At 40.0% G+C, this 17,672-nt stretch overlaps 4 protein-coding genes across 4 annotated transcripts; 3 read left to right on the top strand and 1 right to left on the bottom strand.

Annotated features, from left to right (window-relative positions):
• Positions 1-46: 46 nt before the first annotated feature.
• Positions 47-982, top strand: LOC309516552 (olfactory receptor 5AP2-like; the record flags this gene model as incomplete). Its single annotated transcript, XM_082195315.1, has 1 exon — positions 47-982. The coding sequence occupies one exon, from the start codon at positions 47-49 to the stop codon at positions 980-982; it is 936 nt and encodes a 311-aa protein (XP_082051441.1).
• A 4,047-nt stretch (positions 983-5,029) lies between these two features.
• On the top strand, positions 5,030-5,956 carry LOC309517288 (olfactory receptor 5F1-like; the record flags this gene model as incomplete). The annotated part of the gene is made up of 1 exon (XM_082196429.1): positions 5,030-5,956. The coding sequence occupies one exon, from the start codon at positions 5,030-5,032 to the stop codon at positions 5,954-5,956; it is 927 nt and encodes a 308-aa protein (XP_082052555.1).
• Positions 5,957-11,667: 5,711 nt separating this feature from the next.
• Positions 11,668-12,624, top strand: LOC309516551 (olfactory receptor 6M1-like; the record flags this gene model as incomplete). The annotated part of the gene is made up of 1 exon (XM_082195314.1): positions 11,668-12,624. One exon carries the CDS (start codon positions 11,668-11,670, stop codon positions 12,622-12,624), a length of 957 nt encoding a protein of 318 aa, XP_082051440.1.
• A 2,470-nt stretch (positions 12,625-15,094) lies between these two features.
• On the bottom strand, positions 15,095-16,337 carry LOC309516550 (olfactory receptor 14A16-like; the record flags this gene model as incomplete). The annotated part of the gene is made up of 2 exons (XM_082195313.1): positions 15,095-15,338; positions 15,700-16,337. 2 exons carry the CDS (start codon positions 16,335-16,337, stop codon positions 15,095-15,097), a joined length of 882 nt encoding a protein of 293 aa, XP_082051439.1.
• Between the last annotated feature and the right edge of the window lie 1,335 nt (positions 16,338-17,672).

The following is a 17,672-nucleotide window of genomic DNA, read 5'->3' as shown; positions in this document are numbered from 1 at the left end:
TCAGGTACAAGGAGTCTTATAGCCCTATCATAAAAGATGGTCAAAGATGAGCAGAATGAAGGTGAACCACACGGTTGTCACAGAGTTCATCCTCCTGGGCTTATCCAGTGATCCAGCCCAACAGAAACTTCTTTTTTCCTTAGTACTTTTAATCTATCTGCTAACTTTAGTAGGAAATCTAGCCATCATGACTTTGATTTGTGTGGACCGGTGCCTCCAGACACCAATGTACTTCCTCCTTGGCAACCTTTCATTCATTGAGATCTGCTACACCTCTTCCACTGTCCCAAAGATGCTCTGGAACCTCATGTCAGGAGACAGGACCATCTCCTTCACTGGCTGTGCTCTCCAGATGTATTTCTTTGTCACTTTAGGAGGCACAGAGTGTGTACTCCTCTCAGCCATGGCGTATGACCGTTATGCAGCCATCTGCCACCCGTTGCGCTACACCGTGCTGATGAGCCAGCCAACCTGTAAAGGATTGCTAACAGTTTCATGGACTGTTGGCAACTTCAACTCTATCATCAACACAGCCTTGGTTTTCTCACTTGACTTCTGTAATTCAAACCAAATAGAGCACTTTTTCTGTGACATTCCTCCCCTTTTGCACCTCTCCTGCTCTGACACAAGACTGAGCAAGCTGGTGACCTTTACAGTCTCTGGATGTGGCATTACCATGTCCTTCTTCCTAACTCTACTCTCCTACATCTTCATTGTCTTCACTGTGCTCAAAATACGTACATCTCGGGGTCGGATCAAAGCTTTCTCCACCTGTGCATCCCACCTCACTGTGGTGAGCATCTTCTATGGAACCATCATCTTCACTTACCTAACTCCATCCTCCAGCCATTCCACTGAACAGGAGCAACTGGTCTCTGTGCTCTATGCCATCATCACCCCTCTGCTGAACCCTCTAATCTACAGCTTCAGGAACAAGGATGTGCAAAGTGCTCTTCGTAGACTGTTTGGAATAAACACATAGAGAAAATGGGCCTGGAATCTTGAACAATTCAGCAAAAGAAAATCAGTAACACAAGTTGAAAAATATTTGAAATGTTTTATCCATGTGAACGTTTACACATTTTGTTATATTTATTTGTCACCATTAATGCTCTTTTTTATTCCAATCAGTAACAAAAATAGATAACCCAACCCAGCAGAAGTGGGCAACCTGTGGCCCTACAGTTGTTTCTGGACTACAAATCCTATAGCCCTTTGATCATTCTATCTGGGATTGATGGAAGTTGGAGTCCAGTAACATCTGGAGGGCCGTAGGCTCCCCACCCCTGCAATACAGCCTTAAGGTCCAGGATCATTGTCCATGGAAACATGAGGCAGTTTTCCTTTTCTGTGTTTCATGGGTTCTCCCACTCCTCCAACAACACTCCCAACATGTCCAACAACCTTCTCATTTTTGAGGAGGGAAACCAGATAATAGAGTGCTTTGCATGTATAATCAGTGGCTTTGTGAAGTGGGAGTCAGCCCACCATCCTCTATGGTTGAAAAAGCTGGAGAGCTATTAGAATGTGGACAGGTTTGAACATTGGCTTTGGTATGTAGACCCAACAGAATCCACCCTGAACCACTAGATACAGGCATTGAAGAGTTGCTGGTTATCACCCTGAAATTGGAGTGGATGTTTCAGAAGAATTAAATGAGCTTCCCCTGCCATCTCAAAAGGAAGGATTTTGCTGAAACTTTTCAATTTAGACCTACAAATGAAGAGGTGCATCCAATGTTCCTCATATGTGGAACTGAGCCTTTGGGCTTAATTGATTTCAATGGGTCTGTGCTGACTCAGACCTGGCTGGATATCCTCAAAGATTGTGAACAAGCTTTCAAAACACCAAGAAAATAATATATTCCGCTCTTGAGATGCTTATTTTTATGGGGCATTTGAATTGTGAATTCCTTTGTAGCAGCTAAAATTGTATTAGCTCGTGGATAGAAATCTTCTTTTTCACCTACACTGATGAAATTAGATATTGGAGATTAGAAATTGATAAAATTTCTATTTTCTTTCAGAAATCTCTCTTGTTTATTACACACCTTAATGTACAATGCACTAAAGAAATTTGTTTTGTTACATATTTCTCTATATATAATAAAAATGTAAGGCTGTCATCATTCATCCCTATTGGAGGATTTGTAGTACCTCTTCACAGTCCTGAATTTTCATGAAGGCAGAGTAGGATAGGGGAGCAAAAATGAAGGCAGATTGTACAACAGCAGTGGCTGTGGTACAGGAGCGAGAATGGAAAATCACTGAGAGGGGGAAGTTGTGGTTTAAAACAGCAGAAGAATTTAAAGCAGGAATGTAGAGAACTTAGAGCAAAGTGTCAGTTTTAAGCAATGGCAGAGGTTTGAGTAAAGTACTATGGAATATTTGAGGGCTCCACATCCTTTATCTATCTCACATGAAGCATCTGATAAATGGAAGAAGGAGAAGTTTGAGTACAGCAAGAAGGAAGGGACTTTGAAAGGAAAAAAGTAGCCATTTTAAATAATGGCAGAGGTTTGTGTGGAGTTTGCAGGGGATAACACTGAGAGGGGAAGTGATTGTTTAAAACAACATTTCAGTACAGTAAGAAGGGTGTTTGGAAAGGCTCAGTTGTTTTCAGTTTTTGGTGTTATCATCTGTGTTATACTTCTCATTGTTAAAAACTGTTATGTTTGGGTTTTTTCTTTTTTAAAAAAATACAACCTCTCAATGTCCTTTCATCCCTCCTTTATTCATATCTTTTGCAGTTGTTTAAAACCACAATTTTCTTCTCAGTGTCCTCCACCCAAACTTCTGCCATGGCAATAAATGGCAGGAGGGAGAAAGCATTGTTGCTACTCCACTTACATTACAGCATTCCAATTCCGCTTTATAAAAACAATTCCGCTTTTTAAAAACAAAAACAATTTAGGGACAAAAAGTATAAAAATACATGGCATGACATATTTGCTCTTCAAACATATCATTAAGGATTTCTGAACTGGTCATAAACCACATTTTTGTATGTTTCTATTAGAATTTTGGAATGCTTTAAATTAAGATTAGGAAATGTAAAAACACAAAATTGTCTCATGGCCTTTCCGATAGATATCCACTGTACTTATTCCCTCAGCTCTTTGAGCTGCTCCCACTTGAGAATATTTTAATGACTCAAGTAGATTCTTTACATTCCTCAATGGGACTAATTTCAACAGCCCCACGGTGAAATAATCTGAAGTTAGCATAACACAAGCATCTTACTATGCAGTTGTCAACAAGAAGAGATGCTGGACAGCAAATAAAAAGGCACCCAAAATGAAATGTTGATTCATTTACTGTATGCCTTCAGAATTGACATCTTAGCAATGGAATGAGGTTTGTTTCTCTTTCTCTTTTAACTCTCACAATTGGACTTCCTTCCCCTGCTTCATATGATTTTAGACAGACCCTCCCCCCACTGAAAGGGATGGATCTGGTGCCTTCATGTCTAGTTTGAGCCTGAAGAGTTTATGGCTAGAGTCCAACAGGGTTATTTAGGCATGTTCAAGAACTTGGGCACACTAAAGGAAATGCTGGCTTCTCCTCCCCCTCCCCCTCCCCCTTTGAACAGTAGATTCACTGCTTTAACCCAATATGTGCTTGGTGTGTAGTAAGGGCTCCTGGGATGCTCATGAAACTGGAATGAGTGTGGATTAACTTGATCTGAGATGCTGTAGCTGCAAAATGTGTACCTTTCAAATATGTGTAGGAGTTGCCACTGCCATAATTTGAAGTACATCAGTGTAACTGGTAAATCAAGAATATTACAACACATGGAATAGTAGGCTCATTAATAACTCAATATAGTGTTGAGTGAATCCCTGATAACTGTAAAATAACATGGATTTTAACAATAATGGCTGGCTTGTGTAGCTGCAAAGTCCTTTGCTTTCATTCAGTAGCAGTTGTTAGACCAAAGACAAACTAACAAAGGGGTCATTGGAGGAATTTATATGATATATGGGAAAATAGAATACAGAAGGGATAACCAATATATCAATACACATTTGTTCTATTTAATCCAAACATAGAGAGGTAGTGCTGAGGCAAATGGTCTGCTTCTTTTTAAATCTTGGTCTCAACTGGTCAGTCAGGATAGACCAGGAGTTGGAGGCCATGACATGGTAGAAGAGAGGGAAGGAACAAGAGGAGACTAGGAGAAGCAGAGCTGGTAGCCATTGCAATGGAGGGAAAGTAAGAAGACCGAGAAAAAGCTGGAGAAGGTCTGATGCCAATTACCTCAGTGGTGACTTACAGGGAGAAGGGATAAATGCATAGTGCTAGGCTGGATGTAACAGTACAGCAAATAAACAAAACAGGATGAGATCTAATGATAGCAAAAGTCTGAAGCTCAAAGAGTAAGGGCTCACCAGGAGGTCTCTGACACTAAATTTTTGAATCCATAGGTCTTCTCAGTTGGAAGGAGGGACGTGTCCTTTTGTGTTATACGCACACTAACCCTGATTTAGCTCCAGTAGCACAGTAGTTTCTCTCCACATAATTGACAGGTATAGAGGAAATGAACTTAATCAGGGAGATTTGGCTTCCTATTTCCTTCTTTCAGAACCTCATAGATCAACACATAATGATAGAACACAAAGATAGAGAGACACAGGTGCAAGACAACACAGTGCCTGGAGAACAAATTGTTCACATGACACAAACAATTAAGCCACGCCACTTGTTACAGGACAAGGATGTTTGAGAAGTTGTTATCCATTCTGCTTTGGAGGGAAATATATCTAGCCCCCCACAATCAATCACTCAGCATGATTGAAAACTATCCATGGAGTCTTCCCAATAGCCATTTTTATGAAGTGCAATCAGTGCTACCTAACATTTTATCAGTAGCTGTGTCAGACTTTAAAGTCCCATTAAACAGTTGTCAATACTTAACCCCTCTTATTATGTCCCCCCCCCCCACTCTCCTGAATGTGCAGCTCTTTGTACAGTGAAGGAAGCCCTCTGAGGAGTCCTGATGCCTTCTGGAGATAGAAATCCATGGCAAAATGGAAAGGAAAAACCAAACCACTCTGAAAGAATTCATCTTTTTGGGACTGTCAGATGACCCTAAACTCCAGAGCCTCCTCTTTGCTATTGGACTGATGATCTACGTAATCACCTTAACAGGGAATCTAACCATCATTATTTTAATACAGGCTGACCAGCACCTCCACACTCCTATGTACTTCTTGCTGAGCAACCTGTCATTTACAGAGATCTGCTACATCACCACCACCGTGCCAAAGATGTTGTGGGACCTTCTGTCCAAGGACAAAACCATCTCCTTTGCAGGCTGTGTGATCCAGATGTATTTTTTTCTAACCACGGCTGCCACGGAAGGCGCCCTCCTTTCTGTCATGGCATATGATCGCTATGCCGCCATCTGCCACCCACTGCGCTACACTTTGCTCATGAGCCAGCCGATCCTCAGGTGGCTTTTGGCTGCTTCGTGGACCATTGGAAATATCAATGCCATTGTCAACACATCTTTTATATTCTCCCTGGACTTCTGTGGCTCCAATAAGATTGTGCATTTCTTTTGTGACATCCCACCTCTCCTGCACCTCTCCTGCTCGGATACCTCCCTTGCTGAGTTGGTGACTTTCATAATCTCCGGAAGCATAATGATAACAACAGTCTCCTTGATTGTACTCTCCTACATCCTCATTGTCTCAGCTGTACTCAAAATTCATTCAGCACAGGGTAGGATCAAGACATTCTCAACCTGTGCTTCCCATCTTACTGTGGTGAGCATCTTCTACAGCACAGCCATCTTCACCTACATGTCTCCTTCCTCCAGCCGCTCCATGGAACAGGAGCGTGTGATCTCTGTGTTATACACCATCATCACTCCTTTTCTGAATCCCCTCATCTACAGCTTCAGAAACAGGGAAATGCAAGTTGCATTTCTGAATGTTCTTGGAAAGAAATAACACATTGCATTCTGGAAGCTCAGATTTTTCTCTCCACAGACAAGTTGGGGATTGTGCTAAATTGTGAAACATCAAATAATCAGTTAATAAAGAAGATTTTCCATCTATTATTTAGCTTACTTTCCAAAGAAAAAATGCTAAATTCTCCTGAACCACTATACAGTAGTGACTATAATATTAGTAACACCCCAAAACTGAGATCTGCAGATATTGTTAAATATTCAAAGAATGAGTGAAGACAGAGGGAGAGGAGCAATATTATATTCCTGTACTTCCATAACTCTTACCAAAGTGTCAACCATTCCTTGCTGTGGCTAGCAAGGGAAAGATGAAAAAATAAAAACTCAGCCAATAAATAACAAACTCCATCTTAGAGTTATCTTACTAAGGTCTGGGGGGTAGGGGAGTAGACAGCTAAGATCACTATCAGGGCCTATGTGTAACTTAAACATGTGATTTCACATCACATGCATCTATCTATATCTATATCAACCATATCTATATCTTTATCTATCTATATCCAGAAAGGGTGGAGTAAATTTTCTTTTCCTTTTTTTAATTCTTTTTTCAGATTTTAAAATTTACAAACAATTATCAAACAACAAACACAGAAAAAGAATTCCAAAGAATCTCCTGGGTTTCCCTCCTCCCTTTTGTGGGTCCTTAGATTAACCTTTCCACCCTCATCTTGCCTATTAATCCAAATCTATTAAATCTCCATTATAACCAAAATTCAACATTAAACTATAAGTGGTACTCCAATCCTACTAATAATTTGAACTGTTTACAATGGTTTTTAAGGTAAATTACATATTTTCCCCCATTCCTTATTAAAAATTTGGTCTTCCTGAATTTTGATTCTTCCAGTCATTTTTGCCATTTTGGCATAGTCCATCAACTTAATCTGCCATTCTTCTCTGGTAGGGTCTTCTTTCCATCTCTGGGCTAGTAACGTCCAAGCAGCAATGGTCGCATACATAAATAGTCTTTTCTGATCCGTTGGAATTTCAGCACCTAGAATTCCTAAAAGAAAAGTTTCGGGGGGTTTTTAGAAATAGTTATTTTAAACTTTTTTTTCAGTTCATTATATATCATCTCCTAGAATTCTTTTACTACTTTACATGTTACTTTACAAGGGTGAAGTAAATTTCCCCCTTTTGGTCTTAGCAGAACTTTGAAAGAGCAGCATTCAGAGGAGCAACAAGCAAGTTCATATTAGGCATAGGAACTTGTGACCATGGGTGACTGCAATATTTTTCAAGTAGGGAGCAAGTTCTTCCAATTTTCAAATGATGCTCCCATCCCAAGTACCATTCCATGCCTTCAACTCCCTTCACCTTAATATTTTGCATCTGAGTGACCCACTCTAAACATAAATCCCAAACATGGTGCATTACAAGTGATTTAATCCCCCCCCCCTATTTTGCTATCATAGTGACTCTTATTTTAATTTAAATTTTTGCCCGCCTGAGCCTTCCTGATAGGATATAGATAATTAATTTAAAAATCAATAACCACAACCCAAGACAAATGTGACAAAGGCTGTTGATCTCAGTGGGCTTAAACATGCTTAACTCTGCTTTGGACTGTGGCCACTGAAAAAATAATGGGTTGCGTCCAGACTTAGGGTCCCTCCAGACTGGTCTTTTATTGCAGGTGTATTCTGCAACATATTCTTAACACAATAATTGTGCATTAGTGGTAGAGCTATTCTGCTTTAGTTGGTTCTGCAATGCTCCCCCGGTACTACCATATTAAGATTAGTTAGGCTGTCTCTTTATGATGATATTTCAGTTGCATAGAATAAATGGATATGAAGTGCAATAAATACTAGGTGGGATTATATGGTAGACATGAGGACCTACAACTTAGGTTAAAAGGAGGTCCATGCTGCAGAAATATGTATAAATGAATAGAAACTATCTAACAGGCTTGGTCGTTCATTTCTTTAATTCAAATTGTTTTTTACTCTATACCACTAGATAAGAATATTCAGACTTAGGGACAATCACATCCAACCACATGCATTTTATTAATTTGATTTTCTTATAGGTAATAAGATACATTTACATTTATGTAACTAGTTTTTCTCCAGTCATTAGTTTTGGGTTTAGTCAATCAGCTAGCTACAAATCCACCTAACAGTTATGAGAATGTGGCACTTCAAGTCACCACCTTTGTAGAATGTGGTCAAAGCAAGGAGCTGTGTAAAACTGAGCTTTAGAAGGGAAAAGTTGAAACAATATTTTATGCATTATTTTGGATGCCTAAAGGGCTTTACAAATGTTATTCTTTTCCTTCACAATAAGCCCCATTTTACAGCTGCTACAAATTGGAATTGCTCAAGGTCACAGTATGGGCCCTTGACAGTGATGGGTTTGAACCCAAGTCAAAGTCCAACATCCTAACCCTATCCACTTCACTGTATCAGATCCAAAATAGCAGCTTGGGGTGTGTGTCTGCTATTGTTGTTCTTTCCCCCCCAGAAAGTTGGGAGATACCTATGTTTAATGAGTCTCAAATGGGTTTCTCCCATAGGGCCATGATGCCAGTGTACAAGTTTCCTAATCTCCCAACTTTAATTGGAATTGCTTCTGTAAACTAAATGAGGGTACTAACATACCAGGATGACTGCTGAATAAAATACATAGCACATTAGGTGCATATAGTCCTACATTTCACAGGATATATATTTGCTCAGGTTGCTTTCAATTTAATGTCCATTTAGCTTCACCAATTACAAGCCTGAGTGAGCATGTCATGGGAAGATGGCTGAAGAGAGATTGCAACCAGTGATTTCCAATTATTATTGAAGTTAAACAGAGGGAGACTGGTTCTTCCGTAAAAGTTATGTGATCCATCTACATCATTTAGCACAGCAGCTGACCTGACTGATTGACTGAAATTTCCCCAGCATTGACAAAAAGATGGGATCCATTTCCGGGATAAAAAAATCAGCTTTCCCATGTTTGGCAAAGCATGTAACTACAGAAACACAGCATCTGCCTTTGACCTGGGACTCACCATAATGAAGGAAAAGTGTAAGTAGAATAGGAAATGCTACCATGGACACTCAATATGGCACTGGGGAGAATCCTTTGGAAGGCAAAAGGGGCACTGCAGAATTAAGACTTTAATGAGTGAGGATTATGATATGGTGAGGGGAAAACATGACTGTAATGGGTATGAGTGTTGTGAAAATATGTTAAAAGAAGGAATAAAAATAAGGATGAACTATTAAAGCTAAAGAATAACCACAAATTTATTATGATCACAAAGTATAACGTTATCAGTGGCTACTAGTTGTGATTGCTATGATCTAGCTCCAGCGTTAGAGGCTTTTTTTAAAGCTGGAACACACCGGACCTCAGTTCTAGTACTTCTCAGGAGGGTGCCATTGCCACTATAAGAGAACAAAGGAGGCATTCGTGGTGAGTTCTGGCACCTCTTTTTCTAGAAAAAATAGCACTGAGTTTGCCTCTGGATACCAGTTGCTAGGGTTCACAAGTGGGGAGAGCAATGTTGCACTCAGGTTCTGTTTGAGAGAACATAGTAGAAAAGGATGGTGGACTAGGTGAGCCTTTGGCCTTGGCCTGATTCACCAGGGCTAATCTATTGTTCTTATATTATTCAGAGTGCACTATTAATATATTGTACAAATCTGAAAAATAATAATAACCAATGATTGAATTAAAGTGTGTTTTGAAATAGAAAGCATATCATTGCCCTTTGATTACCTGTGCCTGCAACTATCTATTTAAAAATAATAAAACCATGAGACATTACTCCACGAAGACTAACTCAATTAAGATCATCTGCATGAGTAATGCATACTTCCAAAAATTAAGATTACTTTGAAAATTCTTAATTACTTATTGTTGGGAGTGTACACATTTAAAATGGTACATTTTTCACCCATCAATTTTTCCATCAAAATCAAATACTGAACAGTAAGAGCTGTTCGACAGTGGAATTTGCTGCCAAGGAGTGTGGTGGAGTCTCCTACTTTGGAGGTCTTTAAGCAGAGGCTTGACAACCATATGTCAGGAGTGCTCTGATGGTGTTTCCTGCTTGGCAGGGGGTTGGACTCGATGGCCCTTGTGGTCTCTTCCAACTCTATGATTCTATGATTCTATGACCTTGTTGATTGCACTGCAGTCTGTGACAAGGAGAATAGGGCCATCTACCTTTGGGAGCTGAGCTCAGAAATTCTATTGTAAGTAACGGCTGGTGTGCTGATATGTATAAGCAATGATCTGGTGAGAGTTGGAAGGAAGAGGGCTCTGTTAAAAAGGGGACATTTTGATTTCATCAAATCAGATACAAGATCACAATAATGTTTCTGGAGAATGTCCCAACATTCTTCATGTCCCAACTTGGAAGCCATAATTGGAGTAGATGTAGTAAAATAAACCATAAACCATAAACCATTTGAAAACAACTGAAAAGCTTCCCATTTCCATCTAGCTCCTGAATGAATATTTCAAGATTTGGAAATGTTTCAGCTGTTCTAGCAGCACATGTGTTTAGCAGTCTGACACCACAGACAGTCATTGCTACTGTTCTAAAAGCCAATGTGGTGTCATAGTTAGACAGACATAGTTAGTGTTGGACTGATCCTTGGATAGCAGGATTAAAATCTCCACTCACACGGGAAGCTGACTGAGTGACCTTAAGCCACCCACAGTCTCTTAGCCTCACCTGTCTCATGTGGTTGTTGTGTGGATAAAATGGGAACAATGTATGCCACCTGTAGTTCCTTAGAGGAAAGGTGAGATATAATTGCAGTAATAATATAAAATATAATGAGTAAAAGGAAAATTAACTAAACTAGTATATTTTGCTGTGGACTTATCATCATTAAACTCTCCCCCCAAACTGCAACTCTTTCTTCATGCTATAAAGGAAAACTGAAATTAGGGAGTTTATAGCATTAGTTATATGCTTAGGAGTATAGGAAGGATGTGAGAAGTTGCCTTATTTTGAGTCAAAGTATCAGGAAGAGTGGAATAAATTTAATGATTATCTAGTTAAATTTGTTAAGTTAAATTAACTGAAAATAGCTTGCAGATACTTAATTGGCTTAGGATTTTATTTATGTTAAGTGATGAATTAATGTTTAATTCCATAAGGTGAAGATTTAAGGATGTTAATGTTTAAGTTAAATTTCATAAGAATTGGGATTTGGAAAACTGTTAAAAGGACATGCAATGAAATTGAACCAAGGGGAAGCGAGGAAGTCACTTAACAAAGTTAATAAGTGTAATTTTCAGTAAGGCTATGATTTATGTTTGTTTGTCTTGTTTGTTTGTCTTGTTTTTTTGTTTGTTTGTTTATAATATTGTGAAAACTAATAAAATATATTTGAAGAGGGAAAAAATATTTTGAGTCAAACCACTAGTTCATCTAGCTCAGTGTTATATACATTTACTGTCAGTGGTTGTCCAGGATTTTTTTGGTGGGAAGACCTCCTCAGCCCTACTTGGTGATGCCAGGGACTGAATCTGGGAGCTTTTGCATGGAAAACAGACTACTGAGCTTTGACTTTTCCTAGAAACCTAGGTCTTTACCTACATGAGCTCTTTCCAAAATGAACAAATTAGTCACTAAGGAAATAATATCACTGATTTTTCTAGAATGATTTTTCTTAATTTATTTTAATTATATACTAAATATTCCACTTTCTTTCAGAAGGAACATATGTTGGTAAGATGACCTTCAGAAACATCTCTAAAACCATTGTCACTGAAGTTGTCCTACTTGGCTTCTCTAATCTCCACCAGTTTCAAAAACCACTCTTCTTCCTCTTCCTTGTCATGTACATACTGACTTTGATTGGGAACACTTTAGTCATCGTCATGATCCATGTGGACCACCGTTTGCATACACCAATGTACTATTTACTCAAAAACCTCTCCTGGTTGGAGATCATCATCACCACAACTGTCACTCCAAAGATGCTCACCCTACTTATCTCAAAGGAAAACACCATGTCTTTTGTTGCCTGTGCCTTGCAAGGATATATCTACTTTGTTGCTGGTTCCACTGAAGTCCTCCTTTTGGCTGCTATGTCAGTGGATCGCTATGTGGCTATCTGCAACCCTCTGCGGTATACTGCTATCATGAACTCCCGTGTCTGCGTGCTAATGGTCCTGTCTTGTTGGTTGTGCAGTTTCTTTTCCATCTCTGCCTCCATGGTACTGAAGGCAGGACTGCCTTTCTGTGGCTCCAATGTTATTGACCACTTTTTCTGTGACAGTGGCCCTCTTTTGGAAATGATCTGTGCTGATGTTCGCTTTCTCCAAGCCTTAGATTTGGCAGTTTCCTGCTTCATGCTTCTCAGCTCTGTATCTGTAACAACAATATCTTATATCTGCATCATTGTCACTGTGATTAGGATACCCTCTGCTAAAGGCAGAAAGAAAGCCTTTAGCACATGCACTTCACATATCACTGTGGCATCACTTTATTATGGCAGCTCCATCTTTATCTATATCAAGCCAGCTGGCAGCTCTTCAATGGAATTCAACAAAATAGCCACAGTATTCAACACAGTAGTGACCCCATTGCTAAACCCTATTATTTACAGCTTCAGGAACAAGACCGTGAAGGAAACACTGAGAGATGCATTGAGAAGACTGCAGGCCATTTTGCAAAGTGAGGCCTGAGATTGTTGAAGCATACTTGGAGAGATGGAGTCTTGATTCATTTTTCCAAATTGCCCCTATATAGAAGAAGAAGAGGAAGAGGAAGAGGAAGAGGAAGAGGAAGAGGAAGAGGAAGAGGAAGAAGAAGAAGAAGAAGAAGAAGAAGAAGAAGAAGAAGAAGAAGGGTAGTTTGGATTTGATATCCTGCTTTATCACTACCCTAAGGAGTCTCAAAGTGGCTAACAATCTCCTTTCCCTTCCTCCCCCACAACAAACACTCTGTGAGGTGAGTGAGGCTGAGAAACTTCAGAGAAGTGTGACTGGCCCAAGGTCACCCAGCAGCTGCATGAGAAGGAGCAGGGAATCAAATCTGGTTCACCAGATTACTAGTCCACCGCTCTTAACCACTACACCACACTGGCTCCTACATGGGGAGAAGGAGCCAGAGGTAGAGCTGTTCTGCTTGTCCCCCACTTCCAAACAAAGTATGCAGCAGACAGGAGAGGCCTATAATGGGTATGGGAATGAACAAAGGTTGAGTGGAAATAAAGAGGTCATTAATTAAACTAGTTTTTCTCATTATATTTCAGAAAGCAAAACCTGTTGTGGAGTGACATTGTGTGGGAATCCTGAATTCTTGCCTAATATCACATTGAGGTTCTATATCTAAGCTTTATGCAAGGGGCATATGTGAATCTATCCCTGACAGTCCCTTTACACATAAAAGGAATATGCCTAATTACAAATGTGTGAGGAAAAAGCAAATGTTCCTGTTTTTAGAGGTTTGTAGACCGTTATGTGTTCTGCAAAAGGTTGAGGAATGACCCGTCAGGTAAGACATTAAGCAAGTTGCAGTCAAAAACTTCTGCCACCACCACAGAGGAAGAAGAGACATTGGAGGATGATGTGCCTGGTGCCTATCATCGGGGCCATGCCCTCTGCAGCAGCCCTTGAGGACTCTGGGGCAGCTTGTGCCTAAGTTTCCTACCTGCTCACTGCCTGCTTAGTGCCTGTAGTCATGTGCAACTTATAGGGTGCATTCAATAAACTATCTTTATGATTTCTCTGTGTGTGCTGTGCATTCTTGTAGAGTGGGATTGCAATGCTGGATAAGGTGGGTATTTGGGGTCTGTGCAGTGGGTGCAATGTGGGTGCAACATGGGTGTTCTGGTGTGCTCCCGTGTGCTTGCTTACCTGGCCACACTGTCCCGTGCTGTTGGTGCACATACCTGTCTGATAAGAGCATGTGCTGATGTGTGGCACACACATCGTGCTGATTGCCTGCCCCAATGAGCACTGCTAGAGACTCTGTGTGCACTCTGTGCCCAGTTTGTTTGTATTCCTGTGCTGGCAATTATGAGCCATTTTTGGTGAGCTATCTCTACAGTTCATACACACCTGATCAGGGGACTTGGAAACTCTCCTTGTGTGTCACAAGTGCACCCCATTCCCTGGTAGGTAATGCCAGGTGAGCTGGCTCTCTGTGTTGTGGTGCTTTCTTTTAGCTCGACTAGGCTAGTGCTGGACATTTACAGGGTGTGAATTTATACAGGCTTAAGTTCCACCAACCTGCTGCATTCAAGAATGCTCAGTACGTCTCATGTGCCACATATGTGACAAATAATAATGTATGGAATGAATAACAAACAACATTCACTGAGATATATCCACTATCACAATGCACAAAATAAAACAAATTGAAGCAAGCGCTCATCCATACATCTGCTTGTCTCCTGCCTCATAAGTGCAGGTCAGAGTGGATTTCCCCTTTCCCATGTTTTCGAGGTAAAGGTGCAAGCAATTTTGCCATGGCGTGTTGTTTTCCCCAGAAAACCCTTTCTTTAACAATAGACAAGAACAAAAACAAGAGCAAACAGCCATCTGCAGAATGCACAGTTTCTGTTTGTTCCAATTCAGCTCTAAAGATTGGATTTTCCTGGGAGAATGTGGCAGGGCAAACAGAGGTGTGGCTGAGACCTGAAAGTATGTACCTGTGTTGATGGAAGGAAGGTGAAATATTCTGAATATTCTGAATAAACAAAATCTTTATTTCTTCTTATGTCTGTATTCTAACTTTCCACCAAATATAAATTAAGTAGATGTCATCAATAATGCAAATACAGTAAAATATAATAAAAGATGGCAGAACAGTAATAAAATACAAAGCAAAATAAAGCCACAAAGCAAGTTAGTTAAAATATTGGTAAGCATCTAATTAAAATGTTTTAAGATGCCAAGGTCATCAGAGATTAAAATAGCTAGGCCTCCCTGGACAAGGAATGCCTAAACTATTGTAAACTAAACTATTGTAAAAAGGTAGCAAAGTTTATTGTTACAGAAAACTATTATTACAGGAAAAAGCTATGTAAGGTGAGCTCAGTGCTTTTTTTAAAAAAGCTGTATTGCAAGAAGAGATGAAACAAAAACAGGCTTATAGGTGAACAGGAGGCCTCTTTTTATTATTCCTACCAAAAATAAAACCCAGCAATTTCTACAAGGCAATTTTGACATCTTTGTTTCTCATGCTATAGATTATCGGGTTCATCAGTGGAGGCACCACAGTATATAACACAGCAAGCACTTCATCCAGATGGTATGGAGAATTAGAGGATGGCATTAAGTAGGTGAAGACAGAAGTGATGAATAATATGGAGACAACTGTGATGTGGGGAATGCAAGTGGAGAAGGCTTTCTGCCTGTTTGCCATGGAGGGCATTCTCAACACTGCAGTAAGAGGAGGTTAAGGGGTGATATGATAGCCATGTTCAAATATATAAAAGGATGTCACATAGAGGAGGGAGAAAGGTTGTTTTCTGCTGCTCCAGAGAAGCGGACACGGAGCAATGGATCCAAACTACAAGAAAGAAGATTCCACCTAAACATTAGGAAGAACTTCCTGACAGTAAGAGCTGTTCGACAGTGGAATTTGCTGCCAAGGAGTGTGGTGGAGTCTCCTACTTTGGAGGTCTTTAAGCAGAGGCTTGACAACCATATGTCAGGAGTGCTCTGATGGTGTTTCCTGCTTGGCAGGGGGTTGGACTCGATGGCCCTTGTGGTCTCTTCCAACTCTATGATTCTATGATTCTATGATTCTATATCTGAACATAGGACATGACAATGAACACAAAGCAACCAAGACTTAACACAGCAGTAAATAGAAGAGCCCAAATTTCATTGAGGTATGAATCAGAGCAGGAGATTTTCACCAGGCGTGGGATTTCACAGAAGAACTGGTGGATGACATTGGAGCAGAAAGGAAGTGAAAAGACAGTACCAGTGTGCAAAGCAGCATTGAACAAACCAAACATCCATGCTCCACCTGCCATTTGAATGCAGCTACTCCATTTCATCATAGATGCATAGTGCAAAGGGTGACAGATGGCTACATAGCGGTCATAGGCCATGGCAGTGAGGAGGAAGAAGTCTGATGATGCAAAAAGGATGAAGAGAAACATTTGAGTAACGCACTGTGAATATGAAATCAGCCTTATGTTCATGAGAGAATTTGCCATGGATTTGGGAATGATGACGGAGATTGAGCCAACATCAAGGATTGATAAATTGACAAGAAAGAAATACATGGGGGTGTGCAGGTGACTGTTGACAGCAACCAGGGTAATGATCAGAAGATTTCCCACCAGGGCAGTCAGGTACATTGCAAAGAAGATCACAAAGTGTAAAATCTGCAGATCTCGACCCCCAGAAAATCCTAGAAGTACGAAATTTTCAATCATTGTTATGTTGAGAAAGGCTTGAATCATATTTTGACTGTTGGAAGAAGAGAAACAGTATTGATTAATTCATTTGCACATAGAAGAAGGTGTCTTTACTATAAATTCTGAAATATCTCCCTGTAATTTGCTACTTACCCCACCCCACCCCCATTTCCTGGTTGTAGTTCGTTTATTTTTGTTCGTTTGTTTGTATTTTGCACCAGCAAAAAGGCACTTCCAACAAACAGCACCCTCGGATTCTAGTGATTCCTCCAAACAGCTGTAGCACACTTGTTCCCCAACCCACCTAATGTCATTACTTAACTGTCCTTCATCCTGAGATGTCAGGGGTTTGCCATGGGGAGAAGAAGCCCCACTATGCAACCAGTGTTTCATTCCCAATTCTCTGGATCAAAACTCTTTAAGGCAAAACTCACAGTCCAGATTTGTGTAATTCTAACTCTGTGTTCTTCTGCTTAGAAAATAGCCTAAATGTGTGTGATACAGCTCCATGCCTGAGGCTAATCAGGTTTGGTCTTGAATGTTATCAGGATGGAAGAGTGTCAAGGAACCATAACCACTCTGAGATCTTTGGGGACAAATCTGGAGCATACAGGTCAGAAATAAAATTGTAATGCCTTGGATCCTATGATAACTTCATTTTGCCAGAGGAATTTTCCCATCCCTACCTCTCCCTAGCAGCCATCGATTTGTTAGCAGCCTCCTCCCCAAACTTCCAGAGAGGCATTTCAGGGGTTGCAAATGTATATATTGGGGACGATAGAAGGATAGATGCTGCTTCTCTGAACTTCAATTTATTTATCCATCTCAGAAGAAATAGATTGAAAATAAGAGAAGGTGCATGATTAAGCCACTATTCTAGTGGGATAGAGCAGGATTGGGGATACTGAACATACAAATGAGGGGATAATCACCTAGAAAAAGAAAACAACAGCAGCAACAACATAATAACAATGTAATAGCAATGATCTTTTAAAAAATAAAGATGGAAAAAAGCCCAAAAAAAGTGGAATAGAATTAAGTGGAAGAAATTAAAGGAATATCAGCAAAGGAGATCTGAGGACACAAGATTGAAGGACACAGATAAAAAGGGGACTGTATTTTTCTATATATTTCTTTGGCAATTCTGCTTCAAATGATTTATCAGCAAAATGGTTTCTATTTACCTTCGTTGGTCTAGGTGTCTCTCCCTTTTTCTGACACCTTTTAATCTTTCACTCAGTAAAGTGTGAACAAATCAGGTGTATATTTTCCATTTTTTCCTCAGATTTGCCATAATTCTTTCACATCCAATGCAATTGCGAGTGATTCCTCTCTTTCTTCTCTCAGATCACA

Source organism: Podarcis vaucheri, assembly GCF_965113315.1.
Source record: "Podarcis vaucheri genome assembly, chromosome: 13".
Lineage (NCBI taxonomy): Eukaryota > Metazoa > Chordata > Lepidosauria > Squamata > Lacertidae > Podarcis > Podarcis vaucheri.
Note: the sequence above shows the minus strand (reverse complement) of the source record. Positions and strands in the feature narration are given on the sequence as shown.